The 23,637-nt window shown below is 39.8% G+C and overlaps 1 protein-coding gene across 8 annotated transcripts in view; it reads right to left on the bottom strand.

Annotated features, from left to right (window-relative positions):
• Window positions 1-23,637, bottom strand: part of LOC122563584 (ribosomal protein S6 kinase 2 alpha-like) — a 214,021-nt gene that overhangs the window by 40,147 nt on the left and 150,237 nt on the right. For all 8 annotated transcript variants that reach the window (XM_043717500.1, XM_043717501.1, XM_043717494.1 and 5 more), the window contains 9 exons: window positions 22,235-22,272; window positions 20,958-21,100; window positions 20,463-20,533; window positions 19,211-19,299; window positions 17,432-17,496; window positions 10,508-10,610; window positions 4,459-4,589; window positions 2,216-2,341; window positions 203-292 (listed from right to left, as the gene is read on the bottom strand). In XM_043717500.1, coding sequence (XP_043573435.1) covers window positions 203-292; window positions 2,216-2,341; window positions 4,459-4,589; window positions 10,508-10,610; window positions 17,432-17,496; window positions 19,211-19,299; window positions 20,463-20,533; window positions 20,958-21,100; window positions 22,235-22,272 — 856 coding nt within the window. The remainder of the gene's footprint in view (window positions 1-202; window positions 293-2,215; window positions 2,342-4,458; window positions 4,590-10,507; window positions 10,611-17,431; window positions 17,497-19,210; window positions 19,300-20,462; window positions 20,534-20,957; window positions 21,101-22,234; window positions 22,273-23,637) is intronic.

Here is a 23,637-nt window from a genome sequence, read left to right as displayed (position 1 = left end):
GAGCTATGGGGAATTTAAATCACCTTTCACTTATCCTGAAAGTTATCTAATGCATAATCACAATTACAGATTTTTCATAGGGAAAATATTGTATAACTTCATATTTTTAGAATTTATATAATTTATTAAGTTTCTTCTATTAGAAATGTTGTTTTTATTGTTAGTGCCTTATGCCCATTCAACAGACTACAATGCCACTCACATCTTTCAGTGTAATGATGTTTGGATGCTGCCCATACCGCAACAGGATTTCAACCTCTTCAGAGGGATCTCTCTTGCTCTTTTCAATAATCTGCAACAAAGAAATGTAAAGACTTAATATTAGATACAGTTTCAAGACAGGGAGTCTAAATTCAATGGATATTTTGTCAAGAGGAATAATCTTATATGGCAAATGCATGGGGACAACAAAATTAAGTCCATTTTATTATGACACAGAAGGAGAGCATGGACTGCAATTAACTGATGATTTCCCAAAGGAACTATGGTTATACTGTTAAGTATTAACATAAAATTACAGTTTTGACAGTTAATAACACAGAAAGCAAAACATGCCCTGCTGCCACAGTGTAATGACTTGGTGGTTCTTGTTCACAATTAATGTGAGGAAACAAAATCTACTTTAAATTTTTACTGATCTTCTTTCAAGATACCAAATCAACTTCTATGAATGACACAGTAATCTGAACCAGGAAAAATAAAAACTATTCTAAGGTACTACTGCTAATTGGCCAGCTTTCCTTGCCCATTATTGCTATCTGGTCAGGCAGCATCCAAGGAGCAGGAGAATCGACGTTTTGGGCATGAGCCCTTCAGGATTCCTGAAGAAGGGCTCATGCCCGAAATGTTGATTCTCCTGCTCCTTGGATGCTGCCTGACCTGCTGCGCTTTTCCAGCAACACATTTTCAGCTCTGATCTCCAGCATCTGCAGTCCTCACTTTCTCCCATTATTGCTATCTCTTTATTGATGGAGATGGGTCTTCCCATTCAGCTCCAGATACACCTAGGGAGATCTTGATACTGGTTCTAGTTGCTTAACCAGCAAAGATCTCCCCAAACATTGCACACTCTGCACAAGTAGTGGGAGACTTAACAGATCTCTGTAATGGTATGCTGTACAATCTAAAACTTCAGTAGTACTCTTGCACACACATCAAAAACACAATGTGTATTTATGTATTAGTTTTAAATAAATAATGAGAATAATGTTAGCAGAACTTGGGTGGTCAGTATTTTAGTGGGAATATGGTGGAGGGAACAAGAGGTTGGTCTCATTGATAAAATAAGCTTGGAGAGAATCATAGAGCTGTACAGCATAGAAACAGACTCTTCAGTCCAACTTGTCCATGCTGACCAGAACTAAAAAAAAATGCACCTCCATGATATGGCAGAGGGAAGCTTAAAAGGAAGTCTAGCTTGGAGGGCTAGTGGAAGGAAAAGTTACAAAAGAGGCAAATGATTGGATGATCTCAATCTTAGTGACAGCTAAGTATTGAGTTTTTATACTTATTGAAGGAAACATAGGAGTGGGATTTAAGAAGGCTGTTCGCAATATCTTTCCATTCCAGAATGATGATCGTGATGAGCAGCATCAGCAGTTGAGAAGAGAATCCAATAGTGATTTATGTAATCCAGCTAGATATGGTGGTGGATGCTAAACCAGTTATTAATTACATGTGTACAAACACACTTTTGAACAAAAAGGGAGTATGTATGTAAGAGTTTTATTATGCAGAGGTCAGACTGCAGCTGAGCAAATCAATATTAAGGCATGATGTATTTGAGGGCCAAATGTTAGACAGTTACGTCACTTACAAGTACCCAAGCTTGAATCTTTTAACTTTGCTCTCTAGACTTAGTCAACTGGGAAGTATCATTGTGGGAAGCATAGTTGCGTTTGAAAAGTAGAAATACTTCGGTGTGGAGTTCACTATGGCTTAGCCCAGAGCTGCATGCTTTAATACCAGACAGCTACCTGATTAATCTGAGGAATTTGACAACAGCAGTAGAAAGAAAAATGAAACAAGTCATCTGCCAGTGAGCTCCACTAAGGAACTTCTATGAAGACAGAAATAAATTGTCTCCTTTCAAAAAGAAACTTATTTTAATCAAGTTTATAATTTCAAAAGTAACAGGACGATGGTGAAGGATCTGTCCTCTTTTATCATCATCTCAGTGTACATTCTAAAAAAACTCTTCATGATTCAGTCTTACCTTGACAGCGTACTCCATGTTTGTGGTCTTGTGAATGCAGCGTTTACAGACAGAATATGAGCCTACACCAATATCCTCCTTTAGCTCATAACCATCAGTAAAGTTCATATTGTTCCCATGAAGCTGCTGTAAGAGATGACATATCCCTTTAAAACAAAGTACTTCATTGTTTTGTGACATTATGCTCCCATTTAAACTTCCATGTATAAAACACTTTTATTGTGTGTCAAGAACAATCCCAGAAGAGTAAGGAAAACAGATACAGAACCAATGTGAAAATTAGATGGAGCTGACCTCAGATTTAGTCAGAGGTCCATTTTAAGGGAGAAAGAGGTGTGTGGGCAGAAGGTGCATTGGAAGAATTTCAGACATGAGGGACTTGTTAGCTGAAGATCACAATGATGAAGCTGAGAGAGAAGTCAGAGAGAGAGGGTAAGAGACTGTGGGGCTAGAGAAGAAAATTACAAGGATTAGATGGGGGAATCTTTTGGAAGTCTAGAGTATATTGACAACAATATGGATAATGATGCAGGATCAGATATAGGCAGCATATAGTACACATATAGGCCATGGAAAATTCATGTCGATAATTATCACTGATAAACTCAAACTCATTTTTTAAATTGTTTGTATAGGTTTATTATGAAATCTCTTAGAAATGCCACATACACAAATTAGTTTGAATTAAGCATAAGAGCTTATGGATTTAGCACATTTTCATCAGAAAGGCTTTTCAGTACAGATGACTTTGTTGTATATTGTGCCTTTGCATAGTTGTCCAATAGTTGGTATATGCCTGAGCAAATTCACAATCCAACCCAACAAAAAAAAAACATGTCCCTCATTGACAATGTCATGATTCTTTATCACTGAGCATCCTGAATGACATCTCTCACCAAATGCAATCATATAATTTCATATTTTCTTTGGGAACAAGGCCCAGATTCACTGTTCACAAAAAAAACTTCAAAGTTTCCACAAGTACATTCTTGATAGTGATTTTCTTTGCAGATGCAGAAAAGGTCCAATAAAGGCTACATGTAAAATACCTAATTTAACCTAAAGACTGTTTTATTGCCCTCATCATCCCTGTACCTGAAACCTCAACTGTTTATTGTAAATAGCTTATAAATCCTCCAGTTTGTAGGGCTTTAATTGACATACTGGAGTGATTTAAATACAAGTATGATGCACATTCTGGATTCTTTAGTTAGGTTAATTTCAAACAGGTTCTTGTGGTGCTTCCAAAGTGTTGGTAATGCCACTGAATTGGAATTTCTTTTAAAATCTCAAAGACATTACACATTTGCATTGAAGAAACTCAAGTTACCACCAAATGCCAGTGGTAAATATCCCATTTGCCAGGTTTATGCTAGGTGACTAGAAGGTACAAGATCAACTGCACGATCGTTGGTTAGCAGGTTGAAAACCAGTCCCAAAGTGTAACTTATTTAGGTGAATTTTACTGACTAAAATTTGCGAAGATTCTGCATAAGTGCTGAGAAGTTATTTTGTATTCATTGAAAATCAGTGTTACAGAGCTTCACCAATCATCATTGTTCTTCCTGCATCTCATTCTTTTCTAAAATAGTGAAACTCCTTACCTCCCTTAGTCTTCTGTTCCTCCTATAACTCACAGGCTTTCAAAGCCCAAGGTTGGTGTCACCTAATCGCTTCTTCCTGAGATACCTCATCCTTTCTTCTACTCTTTCCAACCTTGGTAGTGTATTGTACTATGGCTCGTAGCCCTTCACCTGGGTTTCCCAATAATAAAACAAATACAGATAATCTATGACACCACAAATAATTGGAATACAATTCCACATACGATTTCCCTACATTTTGCTGAATTTATTACTACAGCATTGGTGAAAACAATAAAGTCAATAATGTTCATTGAATAGCTGACTGTCTCTAAATATTTAAAAGAAATGAAAATCAGCCATTTTTGACTGAGAAATAACGACAGAAACAGTAGAAATTATTTCTATCGCTGAAAAGAAAGACTGGTTAATGTTTTGGAATTCTAACAAAGGATTTACCCTTAACTTAACCTATTTAACTTTTTTTCCTTTCAGAGGTTGGAAGGCCTGGTGTGTGCTTTCAATGTACTTTTTCCACCCAAGTTGGTGTTAAAGATTTGCAACAAACAACAAACAATGCAATATAAGCTCAGGCCAAGAATGTGCTACTTTCCCAAGCAGGGTTTACATGAAAGGAACAGGAGTTTGTGACAGCCTTACCTGCAACACAGGGTGAATGACCATTTTGGAATGTTCAGCCTTAATCGCCTCCTCTTCAATTCCTGTTGCCACAAAACTGAATCCTCGGAATAACTTGTGAGCACTGGCACTTGGAGGAACACCAGGAGAATCTGGTATACAAAGGCAGAGTTTGAGATTAACAGTTTTTTTTCCTGTTTTTCAGTTTGAGGACTTAAGTAGGAGAAGAACTGCTTTAAAGCCAAGGAATGCTGAAGGACGAATGTATATTTTGAAATCAAGTAACCTAACACCAATTGTGAGCAGTATTTACACAACTGCTAGCTGAAGTAATGGTAGGAGAAGTTACAGACAGGTTGAGACGGAAGCGAGTACACAAGTGGAGGTTCAGCCAGCAAAAAAGTAGCTCATTGATTTGTGAACTAGTGATCATTTATCAATGTCAAATACCTACTGCCTGCCAAAAATGATGTAACTGGTTCTCAGGTTGAAGCAGTGAACAAGTCAGGAGAAGTCATCAGATCTCCATCATCTCAAGAGTTCTCCCTGTTCTCTGCAGAAAATCTACTTTCAGCTCAAAGAAAACCAGTTAATTTTTCCATCAGCACTTGCTGTAAGCTGTGACCTTTAAAAGTATGTCAGAGATCTTTAATTGTGAACTGGCCACTTGGTGCCTCCTGCAAACCAGTAAAAGTATCTAGAAAAGGAAGACTGAGAAGTAGTGTTCTGATCAGCACAAAGAACCATCTCAGCAGATCCTGTGAACAGGGACACTGAAATACATTCCCAGTGCTTCCCTTTGCTGATAACATCCATTTTGTTCCTGTCTGTATGCACGTGATGGCTGTTTATAAGGGGTTACAGTTTTAACTGTAGATTTATATGATGACAGTTCATAATTGTTTACGTGTAGCTAGAGTGTATATACTTGTAATACATACTAGTTTTTGTTAAGTACAGAAATCTGGCCTGTGCTTTCTGTCATCCTGGATCTAAAAGGCATGTAAATTGTGGAATTTTACAAACATTTTGAAATATTTAACTTTGTGATAACTCCGGGAATAGCAGGGATGGTTTTCTAGTGCACTATCCAAGTGAGCTATGACAAGAATCTGGGATACAAAAGGCAGAGTTTAAGATTAAACAGAGTATATTTTCTGTTTCTGGATTTAAATGGGAAGAGAACTGTTTTAAAACCAAGGATTGCTGAAAGGTTATATATGTTTTGAAAGCAATTGAACAACATTGTTTACTTGGTCTTCAGCAAAGACTTTCACAAGGTTCTGTAAGGTAGTCTGATTAGTAACGTTAGATCACATGGGATTCAGAGGTGAGCTTGCCAATTGGATACAAAATTGACTTGATGGTAGAAGCCAGATGGTGATGGTGGAGTGTTGTTTTTTGGACGAAGGGTCTGTGACAAGCGGTGTTCCACAAGGATCGGTGCTGGGTCCACTTTTGTTTGTTATTCATATAAATGATTGAGATGAGAATATAAAAGGCATGGTTAGTAAGTTTATGGATTACAGCAAAATTGGTGGTTATAGTGGTCAGTGAAGAAGGTTATTTAAGATTACAAAGGGATCTTGATCACTGGATCAATAGGCTAAAGAGTAGTAGATGGAGTTTAAACAAAAACAGAAGTTGCTAGAAAGCTCAGCAGGTTTGGCAGCATGTCTGAAGACGAATCAGAGTTAACATTTCGGATCCAGTGCCCTTTCCTCAGAACTGATGGTAGCTAGGAAAATGTCAGTTTATATTCAGAAGGTAGGGTGGGTGGAGGGGGTAAGGAGAAAACGGAAGGTGTGGCTAGGTTCCAAAGAGAGAGAGGAACAGTTGGACAAAGGAGTTGATAACAACGTGGCTAGGAGGGTGAATAACTGTTAGTGGCTAACAATAGGTAGTGTGTAAAGGCAGACTATGTGATAACAAGGCCTGTTGTGTGGGGTTGGGGGTTAGGACATGGAAGAGTTCAGGCCAAAAATTATTCATCTCGATATTGAGTCTGGAGGGCTGCAGGGTTCGCAAGTAGAAAATGAGGTGCTGTTCTTCTGCGAACTGGTCACCCAGTCTATGCTCCATTTCCTCAACGTAGAGGAAACCACATTGTGAGCAGCAAATGCAGTAGACTAGATTGTGTGAAGTATAGGTAAAGTGCTGCTTCACCTGGAAGGTATGTTTGGGCCCTTGGATACTGAGGAGGGAGGAGGTAAATGGGCAGATGTTAGTCCTTCTGCAGTTGCAGGGAAATGTGCTTTGAGGCTGTAGGGGTGTATGTGTGTTGAGATTGAAGGAAGAGTGGACCAGAGAGTCACAGAAGAAATGGTCTCTGTGGAAGGTAGACCAGGGAGGGTAGAGGAGGGGAATATCAGTCTGGAGGTGACAGAAATGGCAACTAACGATCTTCTGGATATAGATGCTGGTGGGATGGTAGGTAAGGATGAAGGGAACCATATTGCTGTTGTAGGAGGGAAGAGAGGGAGTGAGGATGGAAGAGGAGGTTGATTGGACCCAGTTGAGGGCCCCATTGACAATGGTGCTGTGGAATCCTTGGTTGAGGAAAAAGGTGGAAATTTTAGAAACTCCCTTATCAAAGCTGGCCTCATCGGAACATATGAGACAGAAACAGGAACTGGGAGAATGGAATGCAGTCTTTACAGGAAGCAGGATGTGAGGATGTATAGTCCAGGTAGTTGTGGGAGTCAGTGGATTGTAGTGGATATTAGTGGCCAGTCTATCCCTAGAAATGAAAACGGAGATGTTGAGGAAGGGAAAGGAAGGGAAAGGAAGGAGGAGAAGATAGACCAGGTGACAGTGATGGAAATTGGAAGCGAAATCTTTGAACCTTTCCAATTAAGGACAAGAGAGGAAAGCAGCACTGATGATATCATCGATATATCAAAGAATGAGTTGTGGTTGGGGGCCAGAATAGGATGAGAACAAGGAATGTTGCACATACCCCACAAAGAGTCAGGCATAATTAGAGCCCATGCGGGTACCCATGACCACCTTTCTGATCTGAAGAAAATGAAAGGAACTAAAAGATAAGTTGTTCAGGGTCAGGACAAGATTGGCCAAGCAAAGAAGGGTGGTAGTAAATGGGGATGGTTCAGACCATTGCTGCAGGCAGAAACAGAGAGCCGTGAGATGATCCTGGTTGGGGATGAATGTGTAAAGGGACTGCACATCCATGGCAAAGAGGAGGCAGCTGCAGCCTGCAAACTGGAAATTCCAAAACTGGCTTAAAGCATCAGAGAAACTGCGGCACAGACTGGACAAGGGGAAAAAAGACCAAGTCAAGGTAGAAAGAGATGAGTTCTGTGGAGCAGGAGCAGGCCTAAACAATGGGTCTGGGCAGTCCTGTTTGTGGATTTTTGGAAGGAGATAGAAGCGAGCTGTGCAGGTTGGAATACTATCAGCTTGAAGGCAATGGGGGAATCATTAGATGAAATAAGGTTGGTGACCGTAGTTGATACAATGGCCTGATGCTCCATGGTGGGGCCATAGTCCTGGGGAGATAGCAGGTATCTGAGAGCTGGTGCTCAGCCTGTACAGTGTAGAAGTCAGTACATCAGACTACAACAGAACCACCCTTATCAGCAGGCTGAATTACAAAGTTTGAGTTGGATCTGAGTGCATGGAGTGCAGTCAGTTTGGAGGGAGATAGGTTGGATTAGGTGGGGAGGGAGAGAAATTGAGGCGAATAATGTCATGTCAACAATTCTCAATGAACAGATCATGTGCAGGTAAAAGGCCATAGGGAGGGGTCCATCTGGAGGGAGAGTGTTGGAGGTGGGCGAAGGGGTCTGCAGGACAGGGAGAGGACTCTTGTCCAAAGAAATGGGCACAGAATTGAAAGCGACGGAAGAAGTGTTTGACTTCATGTGGTGCCCAAAATTCACTAAGGTGGGGAAGCACAGGGATAAACTGAGATCTTTGTTGGGTACAAAACATTCAGCATCAAGAGTGGAAGGTTAGGAGAGATGGTGAATACTCAACAAGAGGTGGGGTTGGGGGAGGGGCTGGAGTCAGAGGGAAGGGGAAGAGAGGCAGATGGAGTTTAATTTGGATAAATTCGAAGTATTGCATTTTGGTAAAATAAATAAGGGCAGACATATACAGTTAAAAGTAGGGCCTTTGGTAGTGTTGTAGAAGAGAAAAACCTACAGTGGGGGGTTCAGGTAGATAATTCTTTGAAGTTTATGTCACATATAGATAGGGTGGTTAAGAAGGCTTGTTTTCATTACTCAGACCTTTGAGTACAGGTGTTGGGACTTTATGTTGTGGTTGTACATGACTTTGTTGACGCCTCTTCTGGAGTATAGTGTCCAGTTCTGGTTGCCTGTTATAGGAAAGATATTATTTATAGGTTAATAATAACCTGGAGAAGGTTCAGAAGAGATTTACCAGCATGTTACCAGAAATGGAGAATTTGTGTTATAAGGAGAGGCTGGATAGGCTGGGACGTTTCTCACTGGTCCACAGGTGGTTGAGGGGGTGACCTTATAAAAGGCTTATAAAATTATGAAGGGTATAGATAAGGGGAATGACAGATATCTTTTCCCTAGGGTGAGGTATTTCAAGACTAGGGGACAAATTTTAAGGTGGGAGGAGAAAGATTTAAAAAAAGACATGAGGGGTAACTTTTCTTTACACAGATGTTACGCATGTGTCGAATAAACTTCCAGAGGAAGTGGTGGATGTTAATGCATGGAATTAATTGCCAAAACTGCAGTTAGAACACTATCTGTTTCCTTTTACTCTGGAAAGAGTAGGATAAAGAATAAAGTTGCCAGAATTTCTGCTTTCTCCTGTTGAAAAGTCTAGAAAGAATTTGAGCCAACAGTGATAACACTATGAACAAACAGTTGATGCCAATGTCTTTCGTCTCCACAACAAACTGAGCTACTGCCAAAACTCCTCTTTCTGTAAATGATTTGGAGTCAAATGAGATATACTGCAACCTTCTTTCCATACTTTACACCAAAATGATCTTCTGACAACATACTTGCATTATCACTGAGTCACTTATTATTGCTTACATTATTGCTTATCTCCACCCCACCTCAACTCATTTGCGAATCACTCCTGTCTGGCCTTCCATGTTCTGTCCTCAATAAATTTGAGGTCAATCAAAACAATTCTCAATGTTCTTAATTGCATTAAATCCTTGTATTTGTTGAGTTAAGTAAAAATTCAATTTTAAAGTTCTCATTCTTGATTTCAATCCCATTTTGCATTTAAATTCCATCCTCATTACCATTTGAGATATCTGCCATCTTTTAAGTCTGGCTGCTTGACATCCCCAATTTTTATTGCTCCACCATTTGTCATCTTTTTTTGGCTGTTTTGGGCCCTAAATATCTGAAATTATCTCCCTTAACCTCTCCTCCACTAATCATTCTATTCTCCTCTAAGGTTGAAGCTACCTCTTCAACCAGGATTTTGGCTATCAACCTCAATGTCACTTTATGTGGCTCGATGCTTGTCCTTTGAAGTGCCTTGGGACATTTAGTTATGTCAAAGCTACTATATATAAATTGAAGTTGTTATTGTATTACCTTGAGGCTCACCTATAGAAAACTCCAATTCAGATTAGCAAATGAACAGAAATTGCCATTCATGAGGCATTTATCCAATGATAGTCACAATCCTCAGCCCAGGAAATGAGAAACTTTTCGAATAAGTAAAATTCTGTGTCATTTTGTGTGTTATGGGCTTGATAGATTGTATCAATCAATAGGATGTATTACCATACTGAATGATTCCTTGTACTGCAAGATCCTGTTTCTTTGGGGAGGCATTGAACACACGTCACATCTTTTTGAAGCAGTTTCATCCATACATATTCTCTTTGAGGTCAGAGTGCAATAGATGAGTGAACAAAACCACAAGCATTTTAATGTTTAAGAAACAGATCACAGAATTTAGTAATTTCACATCTTGATGTTGGAAAAGCATTTGGCTTGACATTTTAACCCTCATTTTCAATTTTGAAAAATTTGATGGAACAGATTTTAATCACCACATTCAATTTGGTTTCACATTTCCCCATGTGTTCAGTACAAACCTTTAGGTGTCCGTTCTGTAAACTCAGGGTCAAAATAAAAGGTATCATCTGGCCTGGCCACAGCTGGTTTGAATGGTGGCTTCAGTTCCCTTCGGTAGAGTTTCTAGAAGCATAAGAAACTATTTTAAATGCTGCAAATCATTACTGTCCTGACTTATTATTCTCATTAAATGTTTCGCTAGATATTTATGGCTTTGGGTGAAGAGTGGAATCCACTTACTCTGCTGGCACTCAGTGCCGAAGCACTAAGCACATCCATGAAAGGAAAGCATAGTCAAATTCAAGTAAATTCCACACTTTTCTACCACAAATTCCCAAGTCATGAATCCATTCATACACAGCGAAGCCCAATCTACATTTTCCTAAACATATGAAACAATAATTAGATGCAACATGCAAGGCAAACTTTCCTCATCAAGCACTTCCAATTCAGATGTAGTACTAATCAGATGTTGGATATCATTCCCTCTGCATCAACAATGTTCCTGTCCCCATCAGTATGGGTATAGAAGTTTAATTTTTCCACTCTAGCTGATCTTATTGTCTTTGAATGAGAAAATGTATGCCAAGTTACATGTTATTTTGGCTCACAGGCCCACATACATGCACTAAAATAACTGCCACAACTTCCTTTGTTTGGAACCTTCCCAATTGTTAGATAGGAAGTTTCTGTTTCATCAGTTCGTAATTGTAAGAAACCAGAAGTCAGGCTTGAAAAGGGCAAAATTATAAACCATTGTGCCATTTCTGAGAACTAATTTTATCAGAAATGAAGGAAGCTTACTCACAATTTTCAAACAGCTCCATATGCAATAAACACAAACCACTGGGTTTCTTAAAGTGTCAGTTGGCAAGTTTACAGTAAATGTGTATTAAATTAATGCTGAGAGGTGGCTGCAGGTGAGAGGGAGATGCCACCAAGAGCAGTTACTATCAGCCACCATTGTCTAAACAATATACTCACTCAAAATGATTGTGATTTCCCAGTGATTTTTGGGCAGAATAACTTCCACTGAAATATATTACTGAATTTTATTACATCCTGCCATACTATGCATTGTCAGTGAATCACAAGTTATGTATTCAAGTGCTCACCACTGAAATTAAGATATTACCTTTAACTAAAATGAAAATAAAATGGAAATCAAATGACTGTTCCAGGGTGGTTAACTCCTGAAAGACCTATTAGTTACTCTCAGTAGTCAAAATATTAGTTTACCATTTGATTGGACTTGATGTCAACCAAGCTTACCTCTCTCCCAGTTGCTATTAAGCAGTTGTGCTGAAATATGACATTCTGACTTTAAGAAACACGTTCATGATCCAGGAAAGTATTCCACCACAGCCAGTTGCTTGGATACAAATGCCTTCTAATTGCACTACACAGTCAATGAGAATGGCAATGGTTTAACATGAGAATGGTGGTTTCAAAAGCAGTCCCAGCTTTACACTGGTTAACTGGAGATAGAAGGATCACGATGTGGCAAACACATCAAGTTCTGTATTCAGTACTGGATTATGAATTCAACTCTAATCAATCACAGCAATCAAGCCCACTTTCCACATTGATTTTTGTTGAGGTGTAGTAGACCATAAAATGTAAAAGCAAATATTAGGCCATTCAGCCCATCAATGATGGCTGAGGGGACACATAGAGCTGTACAGCATGGAAGCAGACCCTTCAGTCCAACTCGTCCATGCCAACTAGATATCCTAAATTAATCATATCTGTCCAAACCTTTCCTATCCATTCAGATGCCTTTTAAATGTTGTAATTGTACCAGCCCCCACTACTTCCTCTGGCAGCTCATTCCATACATTCACCACCCTCTGTGCAAAACGTTTGCAGATGATAAAAAGATAGGTGGAGGGAAAGGTAGTACTGAGGAGGTGCGGACGCTGATGAAGAATTTATACAGATTGGGAGAGTGGGCAAGGAAGTGACTGATGGAATACAATGTGGGAAAGTGTGAAGTCATGCACTTTGGTAGGGAGAATAGAGGCGTAGACTATTTTCTAAATAGGGAGACAATTCAGAAATCTAAAGTGCAAAGGAACTTGGGAGTCCTAGTCCAGATTCTCATAAGGTAAACTTACAGGTTGAGTCAGTAGTTAGGAAAGCAAATGCAATGTTGGCATTTATTTCACGAGGACAAAAATATAGAAGTAGGGACGTACTCCTGAGGTTTTATAATGCTCTGGTCAGACCACATTTAGAATACTATGAGCAATTTTGGGCCCCATATCTCAGAAGAATGTACTGCCCCTAGAGCAGGTCCAGAATAGGTTCACAAGATAAACCCAGGAATGAAAGGCTTAACATATTAGGAATGTTTGAGGACTCTGGCTCTATACTCAACTGAGTTTAGAGAATGAGGGAGGATCTAATTGAATTTTACAGAATATTGAATGGCCTGGATAGAGTGGACGTTGACAAGATGTTTCCATCAGCAAGACAGACTAGGACCCAAGGGCAGAGGTTTAGAATAAATGGAAGACCCTTTAGAATGGAGATTAAGAGAAATTTCTTCACCCAGAGAAGTGGTGAATCTATGGAGGCCAGGTCATTGAGTACATTTAAGACAGAGATAAAGAAGTTCTTGATTGTTAAAGGGATCAAAGCTTATGGGGAGAAAGTGAGAAAATGGTGTTGAGAAATCGTGCCTCTCTCAATATAAACCTATGCCCTTAGTTTTGGACTCCCCCATCACTTGGCTATACACCCTATAAATGCCCCTCATGGTTTGATGATTCTTTATAAGGTCAACACCTTCACCAATACCCCACCCCCCCAAATCAGCCTCTGATGCTCCAGGGAAAATAGCGCCAGCCTATTCAGACTCTCCTTATAGCTCAAACCTCTAACCCTGGCAACATCCTGTGGTGAAAGGGTTAAAATTGTGTCCCAATACATGTGTGAATCTAACCGAAAATGGAAGGGAAAATAGCGCCAGCCTATTCAGACTCTCCTTATAGCTCAAACCTCTAACCCTGGCAACATCCTTGTAAACTTTTTCTAAATCCTTTCAAGTTTCACAACATCCTTCCTATGGGAGGGAGAACAGAACCAAACGAGGTACTCCAAAAGTGGCCTGTATAGCTGCAACATGACCTCCCAACTCCTATAGGCAAAAGTGAGTATTGCAGATGCTGGAGATTAGAGTCAAGTGTGATGCTGGAAAAGCTCAGCAGGTCAAGCAGCATCAGAGGAGCAGGAAATCGAAGTTTCAGGCATGATGAAGAGCTTTTGCCCAAAACATTGATTTTCTTGTTCCTTGGATGCTGCCTGACCTGCTGTGCTTTTCCAGCACTGCACTCTTGACTGCCAACTCCTATTCTCAATGCATTGACCAATGAAGGCAAGCACACAAAACACCTTCTTCACTATCCTATCTACCTGTGACTCCACTTTCAAGGAAATATGAACCTGCACTCCAAGGTCACTTTGTTCAGCAACACTCCCCAGGATCTTGCCATTAAGTGTATAAGTCCTGCTCTAATTTGCCCTTCCAAAATGTAGTACCTCACATTTATCTAAATCAAACTCTATCTGCCAATCCTCGGCCCATTGGCCCATCTGATCAAGGTCCCGTGTTATTCTCAGGTAACATTCTGCGCTGTCCACTACACCACCAATTTTGGTGTCATCTGCAAACTTACTAACGATAACTCCTATGTTCACATCCAAATCATTTATATAAATGATAAAGAGCAGCAGATCTAACACCGATCCTTGTGACACATTGCTGGTCACAGGTCTCCAATCTGAAAAAGAACCCTCCACCACCACCCTCTGTCTTCTACCTTAAAGTCAATTTTGTATCCAAATGGCTAGTTCTCCATGTATTCCACGTGAACTTACTTTGCTAACCAGTCTACCATGCACAGCTGTGTTAAACGCCTTGCTGAAATCCATATAGACAACGTCTACTGCTCTGTCTTCATCAATCTTCTTCATCACTTCTTCAAAAAACTTGATTAAGTTAGTGAGACATGATTTTCCATGCACAAAGCCATGTTTACTATCTCTAATCAGTCCCTGCCTTTCGAAATATATGTAAATCATGTCCCTCAGAATCACTTCCAACAACTTATCCACCACTGATTTCACGGTCACTGATCTATAGTTCCCTGGCTTTTCCTTACTATCTTTCTTAAATAATGGCACCACATTAGCCAACTTCCAGTCCTCTAGCACCTCACCTGTGTCTATCGATGATACAGATACCTCATCAAAGGGCCCACCAAGCACTTCCTTAGCTTCCCACAAAGTTCTGGGTGCACCTGATCAGGTTCCTGGGATTTATCCGCCTTTATGCATTTTAAGACATCCAACACCTCCTTTTCTGTAATATGGACACTTTTCAGGCTATCATTATTTATTTCTACAAGTGCTCCCGTTCCATATCCTTCTCCACAGTAACACTGATGCTAAATACTTCTTTAGTATTTCATCCATCTTCTACAGTTCCAGACATAAGTGGCCTTGTTGATCTTTAAGGGACCCTATTCTCTGCCTAGTTACTCTTTGTCTTTAATGTATTTGCAGAATCTCTTTGGATTCTCTGTTTTGCCCTCATACCCTTCCAGGGATCCACTCAATCCCAGCTGTCTACACCTGACATATGCCTTCTTTTTTCTCTTGATCAGAGCCTCGTTTTCTCCAGTCATCCAACATTCCCTGTACCTACTCTTCATACCAACCGGAATATACTGTCTCTGGACTCTTGTTATTCCATTTTTGAAGGCCTTCCAATTTAGAGCCGTCCCGATATTTGCAAACAGTCCCTCCTAACCAAGTTTTGAAAGTTCCTACCTCATGTAGTCAAAATTGGCTCTCCTCTAATTTAGAAATTTAACTTTTATATCATATCTATCCTTTTCCACAACCATTTTAAAACTAATAAAAATTTGATCACTGCTCCAGAGTGCTCCCCAATGATATCTGAGTCATCAGACCTGCCTTATTTCCCAAAATAAAGTAAAGTTTTGCTCCTTTTCTAGTTGGTACATCCATATACTGAAAAAGAAAATTTTCTTGCACACAATTAACAAATTCTTTTCCATCTAAGCCTTTAACACTGTGGCAGTCCCAGTCTATGTTGGAAAGTTAAAATCCCCTGACATTCCAACAGAAATTTGCTTCTCAATTTCCCGCTGACTATTGAGGGTCTATAGTACAATCCCAATAAGGTGATCATTCCCTCTTTATTTCTCAGTTCCACCTAAATAACTTCACTAGACATAATCCCGAGAATATCCTCCCTAAGTACAGCCGTAATGTTATCCCTAACCAAAAATGCCACTCCCCTTCTTCTCTTGCATCTCTTTCTATCCTTCCTATAGCATCTAGACCCTGAAACATTAAGCTCCCAGTCCTGACCATCCCTGAGCCATGTTTCTTCTGAGTAAAGGTCATTGGACCCAAAACGGTAATTCTGGTTTCTCTTCACAAATGCTGCCAAACCTGCCAGGTTTTTTTAATTCCAGCAATTTTGACTTTTACTCCTCAGATACTGTCCCAGTTAGTGTTCATATGCAATCAGACTTGGATAGGCAGGATTTGGCTGGTAAGTAGCAATTAAACTTCATGTTACACAAGAACCAGGCAATGGTCATCTTCAATGAGAGAATCAAACCATCTCCCCATGACATTTATAAGTATCATCATTACCGAGTACCCCTCCATCAGCATCCGGGGTTGCCAGTGATCAGATTGTTAAGTGGACCAGCCGTACAAGTATAGTAGCTACAAGAGTGGGTCACCTCTCAACTCCCCAAGCCTGTCCACTATTATAAAACATAAGTGAGGAGTGTGATTGAATGTTCTCCACTTGTCTGAAATCAATGCAACTCCAAAACCACTCAGGAAGTTCAACAGCATCAAGGACAAATCAACCCACTTGATTTGTCACTCCATCCACCACCTTATATATTCGTTCCTCCATCACTGGCTCAGTGTTAACAGTCCCTTTCAAACCCACAAATGCTAACACCTAGAAAGATCATATAACACATGCTAGAGAACACCGTTATCTGCAAAGACCCCTCAAAGCCACATACCATTATGACAATGAACTATATTGATTTCTCTTCACTGTTGCTGGATCAGAATCCTCATCAGTGATACGGGTATACCTGCACTAGATGGACAAGAACAGCGCAAGACAGCAGTTCATCAATACCTACTCAAACGAAATAAGGCATTGTCAACACATTTTGGTCATCTCACATACACTCATTTTATGAAGTAATTAAAAGTATCGTTCTGAAGTGATCGTTTCAAGATTACATACATATTGTGCTGTAGAAAATAATAGGGTAGCCCTCAAATAGAGCATTTCACTTGGCTGTGCACTTCAGGTGCCTTTATTGCAAAATTAGATTGTAATAGTTTAAGAAGGACGCTCATCACCATCTCTTTAGAAGCAACTGATTAGATTAGATTCCCTATAATGTAGAAACTGGCCCTTCGGCCCAACAAGTCCACACCGACCCTCCGAAGAGTAACCAACCCAGATTTACTTCCCTTTGACTAATGCACCTAACACTATGGTCAATTTAGCATGGCCAATTCACCTGACCTGTACATCTTTGGACTGTGGGAGGAAACTGGAGCACCTGGAGGAAACCCATGCAGACACAGGGAGAATGTGCATATTCCACACAGACAGTCACCTGAGCTGGAATCAAACCTGGGACCCTGTGAGGCAGCAGTGCTAACCACTGAGTCACCGTACCACCCAAAGGTGAGGTGGGCAATAAATCCTGATCCAGCTAGCCATACCCAGATCCTATAAGTGAGTTAAAAAGAATCCCTGAACTGGAAAAACTAGCAATTTTATTTTTCCATGTCCAATCAATGGCTTCAGAAATTATAGAAGAGATTTTGTCTGAATTTCACCATTAAGTATTGGCACTTACATTCCAATCTATGTTTGTGAAGAATGGTTGACGCTTGATTTCCTCTACACCATCCACGCCAGCTCCTAAAAACAAAAACATGTAAAGTTATAATGGTCAACTGTCAGTACACTTCTTTAATGCTCCAATATTTCAGGTTCATGGTCCTTCATCGATCATAATCTAACAAACTCAATATTATCCACCCAAAACATTGGTCTGATTTTAGGGCTCCCTGCAAATAGGAGGGCCATCAAATGAATTGGTTGCTGATGGCTCAATTAAGGTCCTTAAGAGAGCAAATAATATACGCTTATGGGCCTCATCTCACCACACATGATTAAAGTTTCCACTTTTGTTTCAAGTATTATTCTTGAGTGTACTGCTAACTAGTGAAAGAGGAACTTCTTCCTGGGGTTCCTGTTATCAAGTGGAGGCAACTAGCACCCTCACAGTTTTCCTTCCTCATGTTCAACTCACCTTAAATCTGTCTAACATGCACCTCCAACCCCTTGCTTTGGAAATTACGCATTTATGGTTCTTGCCAGGCACACAAAACTTACCATATATATCATTTCTCAATCGCTGCATATAATACACTCCAAAACTTTACCAGAATTAAATCTACCTCATTTACTTTTAATTGAAGAATTACTGCCTTCTTCCACCACATTCAATGGCTGAATTGTTCGAGTATTGTTAGCCGGTCCTTCAGCTGTCAAGATTCTAAACTCTGGAATTGCTTCCCTAAATTTATTTGACTCTCTTTCATTTTTTAATGATCCTTAAAACATATCACTTTGATCGTGTTTTTGGTCATCTGTTCAAATGTCTAAAATGGCCCAGAGTCACATTTTGTTCAATTTTAGTAGTAGTTTTGGGCACTTTACTTTGTTAATAGTGCTGCATAAATACAAATTGTGTGAAGGAATAGAGTTATATATTGAGGCTTTCAGATGAACTGAAATAGAAGGAACATAGAAGTTGTCTAGACAGGGACAAATGTTGGAAAAGAATATAGGCAACTTAATCAAGTGGGTAAAATGTGGTATATGGAGTCCAATTTGGGAAGCATGACTTTAATCACTTTAAATCCAAAAAAGATATAATGGTTATTTTTAATGCCAAGAAATTTGGAATTGTGGACAAGAGAAGATTTTAGGGTAACCAAATAAACATAACTGGTCCACAGTAATCAAAAAGGTCAAAACGCTTGCCTCTCAAAGAAAATTAGAATACAAAAGGAGGCAAGTTTTATCTCACTTGAACTACTTTCAAGTCAACTATATCCATCCTCAGGTAAGGAGATCAAAACTTCACAATTGTAAACAGACTTTATATTTCTGTGCTCCAGTTCATTTGCAAAAGAAAACTTAACATTTGCCTTTGTCACTGCTTTCTGTTTCTGAATATACTAACATTCTGAGTTTATTGTATGAGATCACTCAAATTCACTGAATGTTTAAATTTCATGAATTTGTTCATTCAATATGGATGTCACTGGCTGGACCAGCATTTACAATATTGCTGAGTCCTAATTGTTACAGTGAAGGGATTGGCAATATCGTTCTGAATCAGGGTAGTGTGGAACTTGGAGTGGACATTGTAGGCTGTAAAGAGGTCAGGAGCTGAGAGGCCTGGGAGGAACCCAAATTTAGTGTTAATCAGCTGATTATTGCCAAGCAAATGCCACTTAATAGCAGAGAAACAAGAGAATTTGTGTTCAACATCAGATTTAAACTCATCTGTGATCAGCATCTGTTCAGTAGCCCAATCAGCCAAGTCCAGTCCAATGGTTACCTAGTCTGTTGGCAGGATTTCTCTTGAAAAGTGCTCGTAACAAACTTTGGGCTTCAGGACTCAAGAATTGAGGCATTCCCAATTTAGCCCTAGAAAAAGAATTTGCATACAGTTAAATACTATATACATCTGAACCTTCCAGAGACTTTCCTCCATAATAACCATGAAAAATCCAAACATAACAGAATTTGTACTTAATGCATCAATGAATTAATTAAAGAACTTCTAACTTTATAGTTTTCTGTTCTAGATAATGCTTTACTTTGACATGAACAATAACAATCTAGGATCACTAATGGAATTTTCATGCTACAATAATTTTTGAGAAGGCCAATGTATAAAACAGATTTGTGTAAGCAGGTGTCACTGAGCTATTTAACATACACTAATGGCACACAACAAAAATCAAAGATGCCACTTGAAAACACTATGCTGATATTTCAATTATGATCACTCAATAATTTAATTGCCCAAAGTCAGAAATCATACTGGATCATATAGAGCTTGCTTTATCTTTTTTGAATGTCTAAAACAGATTGGCATAGGAGATAGTTCAACTTGGTAATTCTGAAATAAGCTGTTTTACTTTGTTAAAGCAGCAATGTGAAATCTAGGTATGAAGGATTGAGGGTCCGTTGTGGTTCAGTAGGCAGTACTCTGGCCTCTTAATCACAAGGCTTTGGGTTGAAGTCCCTCAGTAGTGCTTATGCACAAGAAAATTGGGACTGACTTTGTAATGCAGGATTGGGGGAGGACTGGTCTGTCAGAGTGATAATCTTTCAGTTGAAATGTTAAACTAAGGTCCCTTCTGCTTGCTTGGATATAAAAGGTCTGATGGCACTAGTTGAAGAAGAGTAAAGGAAATATTTCTCCACTGTCCTGGCTAAAATCTATCCGTAAACAACATCCCAATAAATAGATTATTTGGTCATTATCACACTGTTAACCACATTCGGAAATGTTAGCAGAATATGGGTATTGGTCTGTGATGCTGACACAAACAAGTAGAAGGGTACAAGAAGCAGAGAATTTATATTCAATTCTTGGATTAGGCAGAAGAAACTCGATGGTTCATCTTGTCCTATGCATTAAAGGGTTCAATAGTTGACTTGAATGAAGAGAATATTTCTTATTAACAGATTAGTTCTTTCCTCACTAGATCTACCTTAACAATTTATCATTGTAGAACATGTAACAGCAGCAAGCTAAATTACAGCGATACCACCAACATTAAGCCAGACAATTGTCTTACTTTAAAATGAGTGTCATCGTCTCTTTTCTATCCTTCCCTTGGAATGGCAGGGAACCAGTCAACATCTCAAACTGCCAAGAAACAGGGGACAAACAGAAACATTTCAAACAAGATCAGAAGTTAAACATTAAACTCCACATAACAAAAAAAAAGTACACACTTCACAAAAACAACATGTATAAATATTGAGCAGCCTTCATGTTCACCAAAAGAAACCAAGTTTGGAAACTTGAGAATTGCATTAAGCACTAGTGGAATTCAAGTGATAGAAATGGATTTGAGATGCCACTTTCTCAATTTCACCTTATGTCACAGGTCTCCTGGTAATATTTGAGTGATGTACTAAGTTGCCAAAGATAAACTTCATCACCATTTAGTTAAAGTGTCCTTGCGACTTGTAGATATTAGATTGAAATATAATTTAAGGAAAGCGGGGAGGGCTGAGAGTGTAAAATTACACAGCAGTAAGCAATGGCACTAAATAAACATACATACCATTAAAACACCATAAGACCACCAGTCAGCACTAAGTGTATGGCCACGTCGATTAACCACCTCAGGAGCCATATACTCAACAGTTCCACAAAATGAATAGGCCTTCTTCTCATGGTCAACAGCTTCCTTGCTCAGTCCAAAGTCTTAAAAAAAGAGTAGTACAACCAAATTTAATCACACTTACTACAGTCAACAGTTCACTTCAACACCGTCACTACTAATCAGCTTTAATTTAAAAACAAATCACAACCAACAATAGTACAGAACAACTTTCTTTTAAAGGAAAAGCAATGAAGGAGTTTGAGAGTGGTGCTAAGAAGGAGGTAAACAGATTACAGTTCAGAATCAGAGAACCAAAGATTATGACACATTGTAAAGGGCTGAATATTGCATAAATAAGGGAGGCATGGCTGTGAGGGAAATTTTGTTTTTATATTCACCTGTGGGATGGAAGGGTTCCTGACAAGAAACTATTATCTATCCTTAAGTACACTGAAGAAGGTGGTGGGGAGCTGCCTTCTTGAATTGCGCAAGTCCTTAGACTTTAGAGACACCCACAATACAATTAGGAAGGAAGTTTTGAGATTTTGCAACAGTGAAGGAATGTGGAAGGCTCTTCTACAGAAAGAGGTTGAGGTCAAAGCATTGAATGTTTTCAAGGAGTTAGATATAATTTTTAGGGCTAAATGGCATGGGTAGAATGTGGGAACAGAGTACTGATTTGAATCATTAGCAATGATCACACTGAATAGCAGAGCAGGCTCATATGTCCCATTCCTGCTCCTATTTTATATGCCTTTTGGAATGGTGATATATTTTCAAGCCAGAATGGTGTGTGGCTTGGATGGGAACCTGCAGGGGATGGTGTTCTCATGCATTTGTTGCCCTTGTATTCCAGGGGGTAGAGGTGACAAATGTGGAAAGTGCTGAAGGAGGAGCTTGATGGAGGAGCATTCAGGTGAGAGCTCCATTACTCTTTCATAAAATAGTGCCGTGAGAATCATTCATTTCAATTTGAGAACGCAAATATGGCATTGGTTTAAAGCCTCATCCAAAAGACAAAAGTCTGTTGTACAGCATGAAGACAGAAAGCACATGACACACAGGTTAGGTGTTTGCCGAATAAAGATACTGTAGAACACTGTGTAATACAGCAAGAGAAAGTTGAAAACAAAGTTAGAAAATGTAGTGTTTGCAACATTTGGTGGAGAATTAGCAATCTACTTCTAGCAGTTTGAGTGATAAATCATTGGGTATCCTGTTTTTTTGTCACTCACCAGTTAACTTAATGTGCCCTTCTTCATCCAGTAGAATACTGAGAAAGGGAAATAAATAAAGTTAAAAGTTAGGGAAAAGATAATATCACAGTAGCAGTCTAATGTTGCAGAAAATGATAATTTTTATATGAAGGATATAGTTTAGGGAATCAGTGCCACTTCATTTCCAGTGACCTTCAAGACAGCAGAGAATCTTGATGTGGGTAGTCAGGGGTGTAGTGATTGTAATGAGGTCAGCCAGAAGGACCTCATAGAATAACCAAACAGGGAGGCTTGGCTGACAGATAAGACCAGGAGTGTAGCCCGGCGGGCATTGCGGGTGATGGCGATGCCCGAGGTGGGTAGTAGTGGTTCGGTGTCAAGGAGAAGCCTCCTGTCGGGAGGTCTCCTGGAGCTGCTGAGACCCACCGTGAAGGAGGTGGATCATCAGGTTCAGGGAGTGAGGGAGAGTCACCTAGGTCTTCGGGAACAAATCGACAATCTCTCAGCAGAATTGTATAGGATTAATGAAGACCAGAAAGTGTCACTTGACCTGGACCCATATGTTAAAACGTTGCTGAATGCCCGGCGGAGAGTGGTGCTTGTGAACAACATCTTACAGAATGCCCAGGAACGACTGAGATGGTTAAACCACAATGTCGCAAAGGAAACAGCTCATCGTAAAGCCTTGCTGGAGTCTGGATTACTACTTCCTAGTTCTCCAAGCAAATGAAGACAGCTTGTGAAAATCCAAATGACCACAAACTGCTACCATTAGTGAAGATGCTTTGGCCTGTATGTCGATTCACTCAGCTGTGATGCTTGAAGCACACAAACCAAGATTTAATTGATAGCTTATTTGGAGTGGAAGTGGGTAAAGGTTCAAACATAGAACATAGAACATAGATCAATACAGCACAGAACAGGCCCTTCGGCCCACGATGTTGTGCCGAACATTTGTCCTAGCTTAAGCACCCATCCATATACCTATCCAATTGCTGCTTAAAGGTCACCAAAGATTCTGACTCTACCACTCCCACAGGCAGTGCATTCCATGCCCCCACCACTCTCTGGGTAAAGAACCCACCCCTGACATCTCCCCTATACCTTCCACCCTTCACCGTAAATTTATGTCCCCTTGTAACACTCTCTTGTACCCGGGGAAAAAGTTTCTGACCGTCTACTCTATCTATTCCTCTGATCATCTTAAAAACCTCTATCAAGTCACCCCTCATCCTTCACCGTTCCAATGAGAAAAGGCCTAGCACTCTCAACCTATCCTCGTACGACCTATTCTCCATTCCAGGCAACATCCTGGTAAATCTTCTCTGCACCCTCCGCAAAGCTTCCACATCTTTCCTATAGTGAGGCGACCAGAACTGCACACAGTACTCCAAATGTGACCTAACCAAAGTCCTGTACAG

This window comes from Chiloscyllium plagiosum, chromosome 27 (genome assembly GCF_004010195.1).
Source record: "Chiloscyllium plagiosum isolate BGI_BamShark_2017 chromosome 27, ASM401019v2, whole genome shotgun sequence".
NCBI lineage: Eukaryota > Metazoa > Chordata > Chondrichthyes > Orectolobiformes > Hemiscylliidae > Chiloscyllium > Chiloscyllium plagiosum.
The sequence above is the reverse complement of the archived record's forward strand: the minus strand, read 5'-3'. Positions and strand labels throughout refer to the sequence as shown.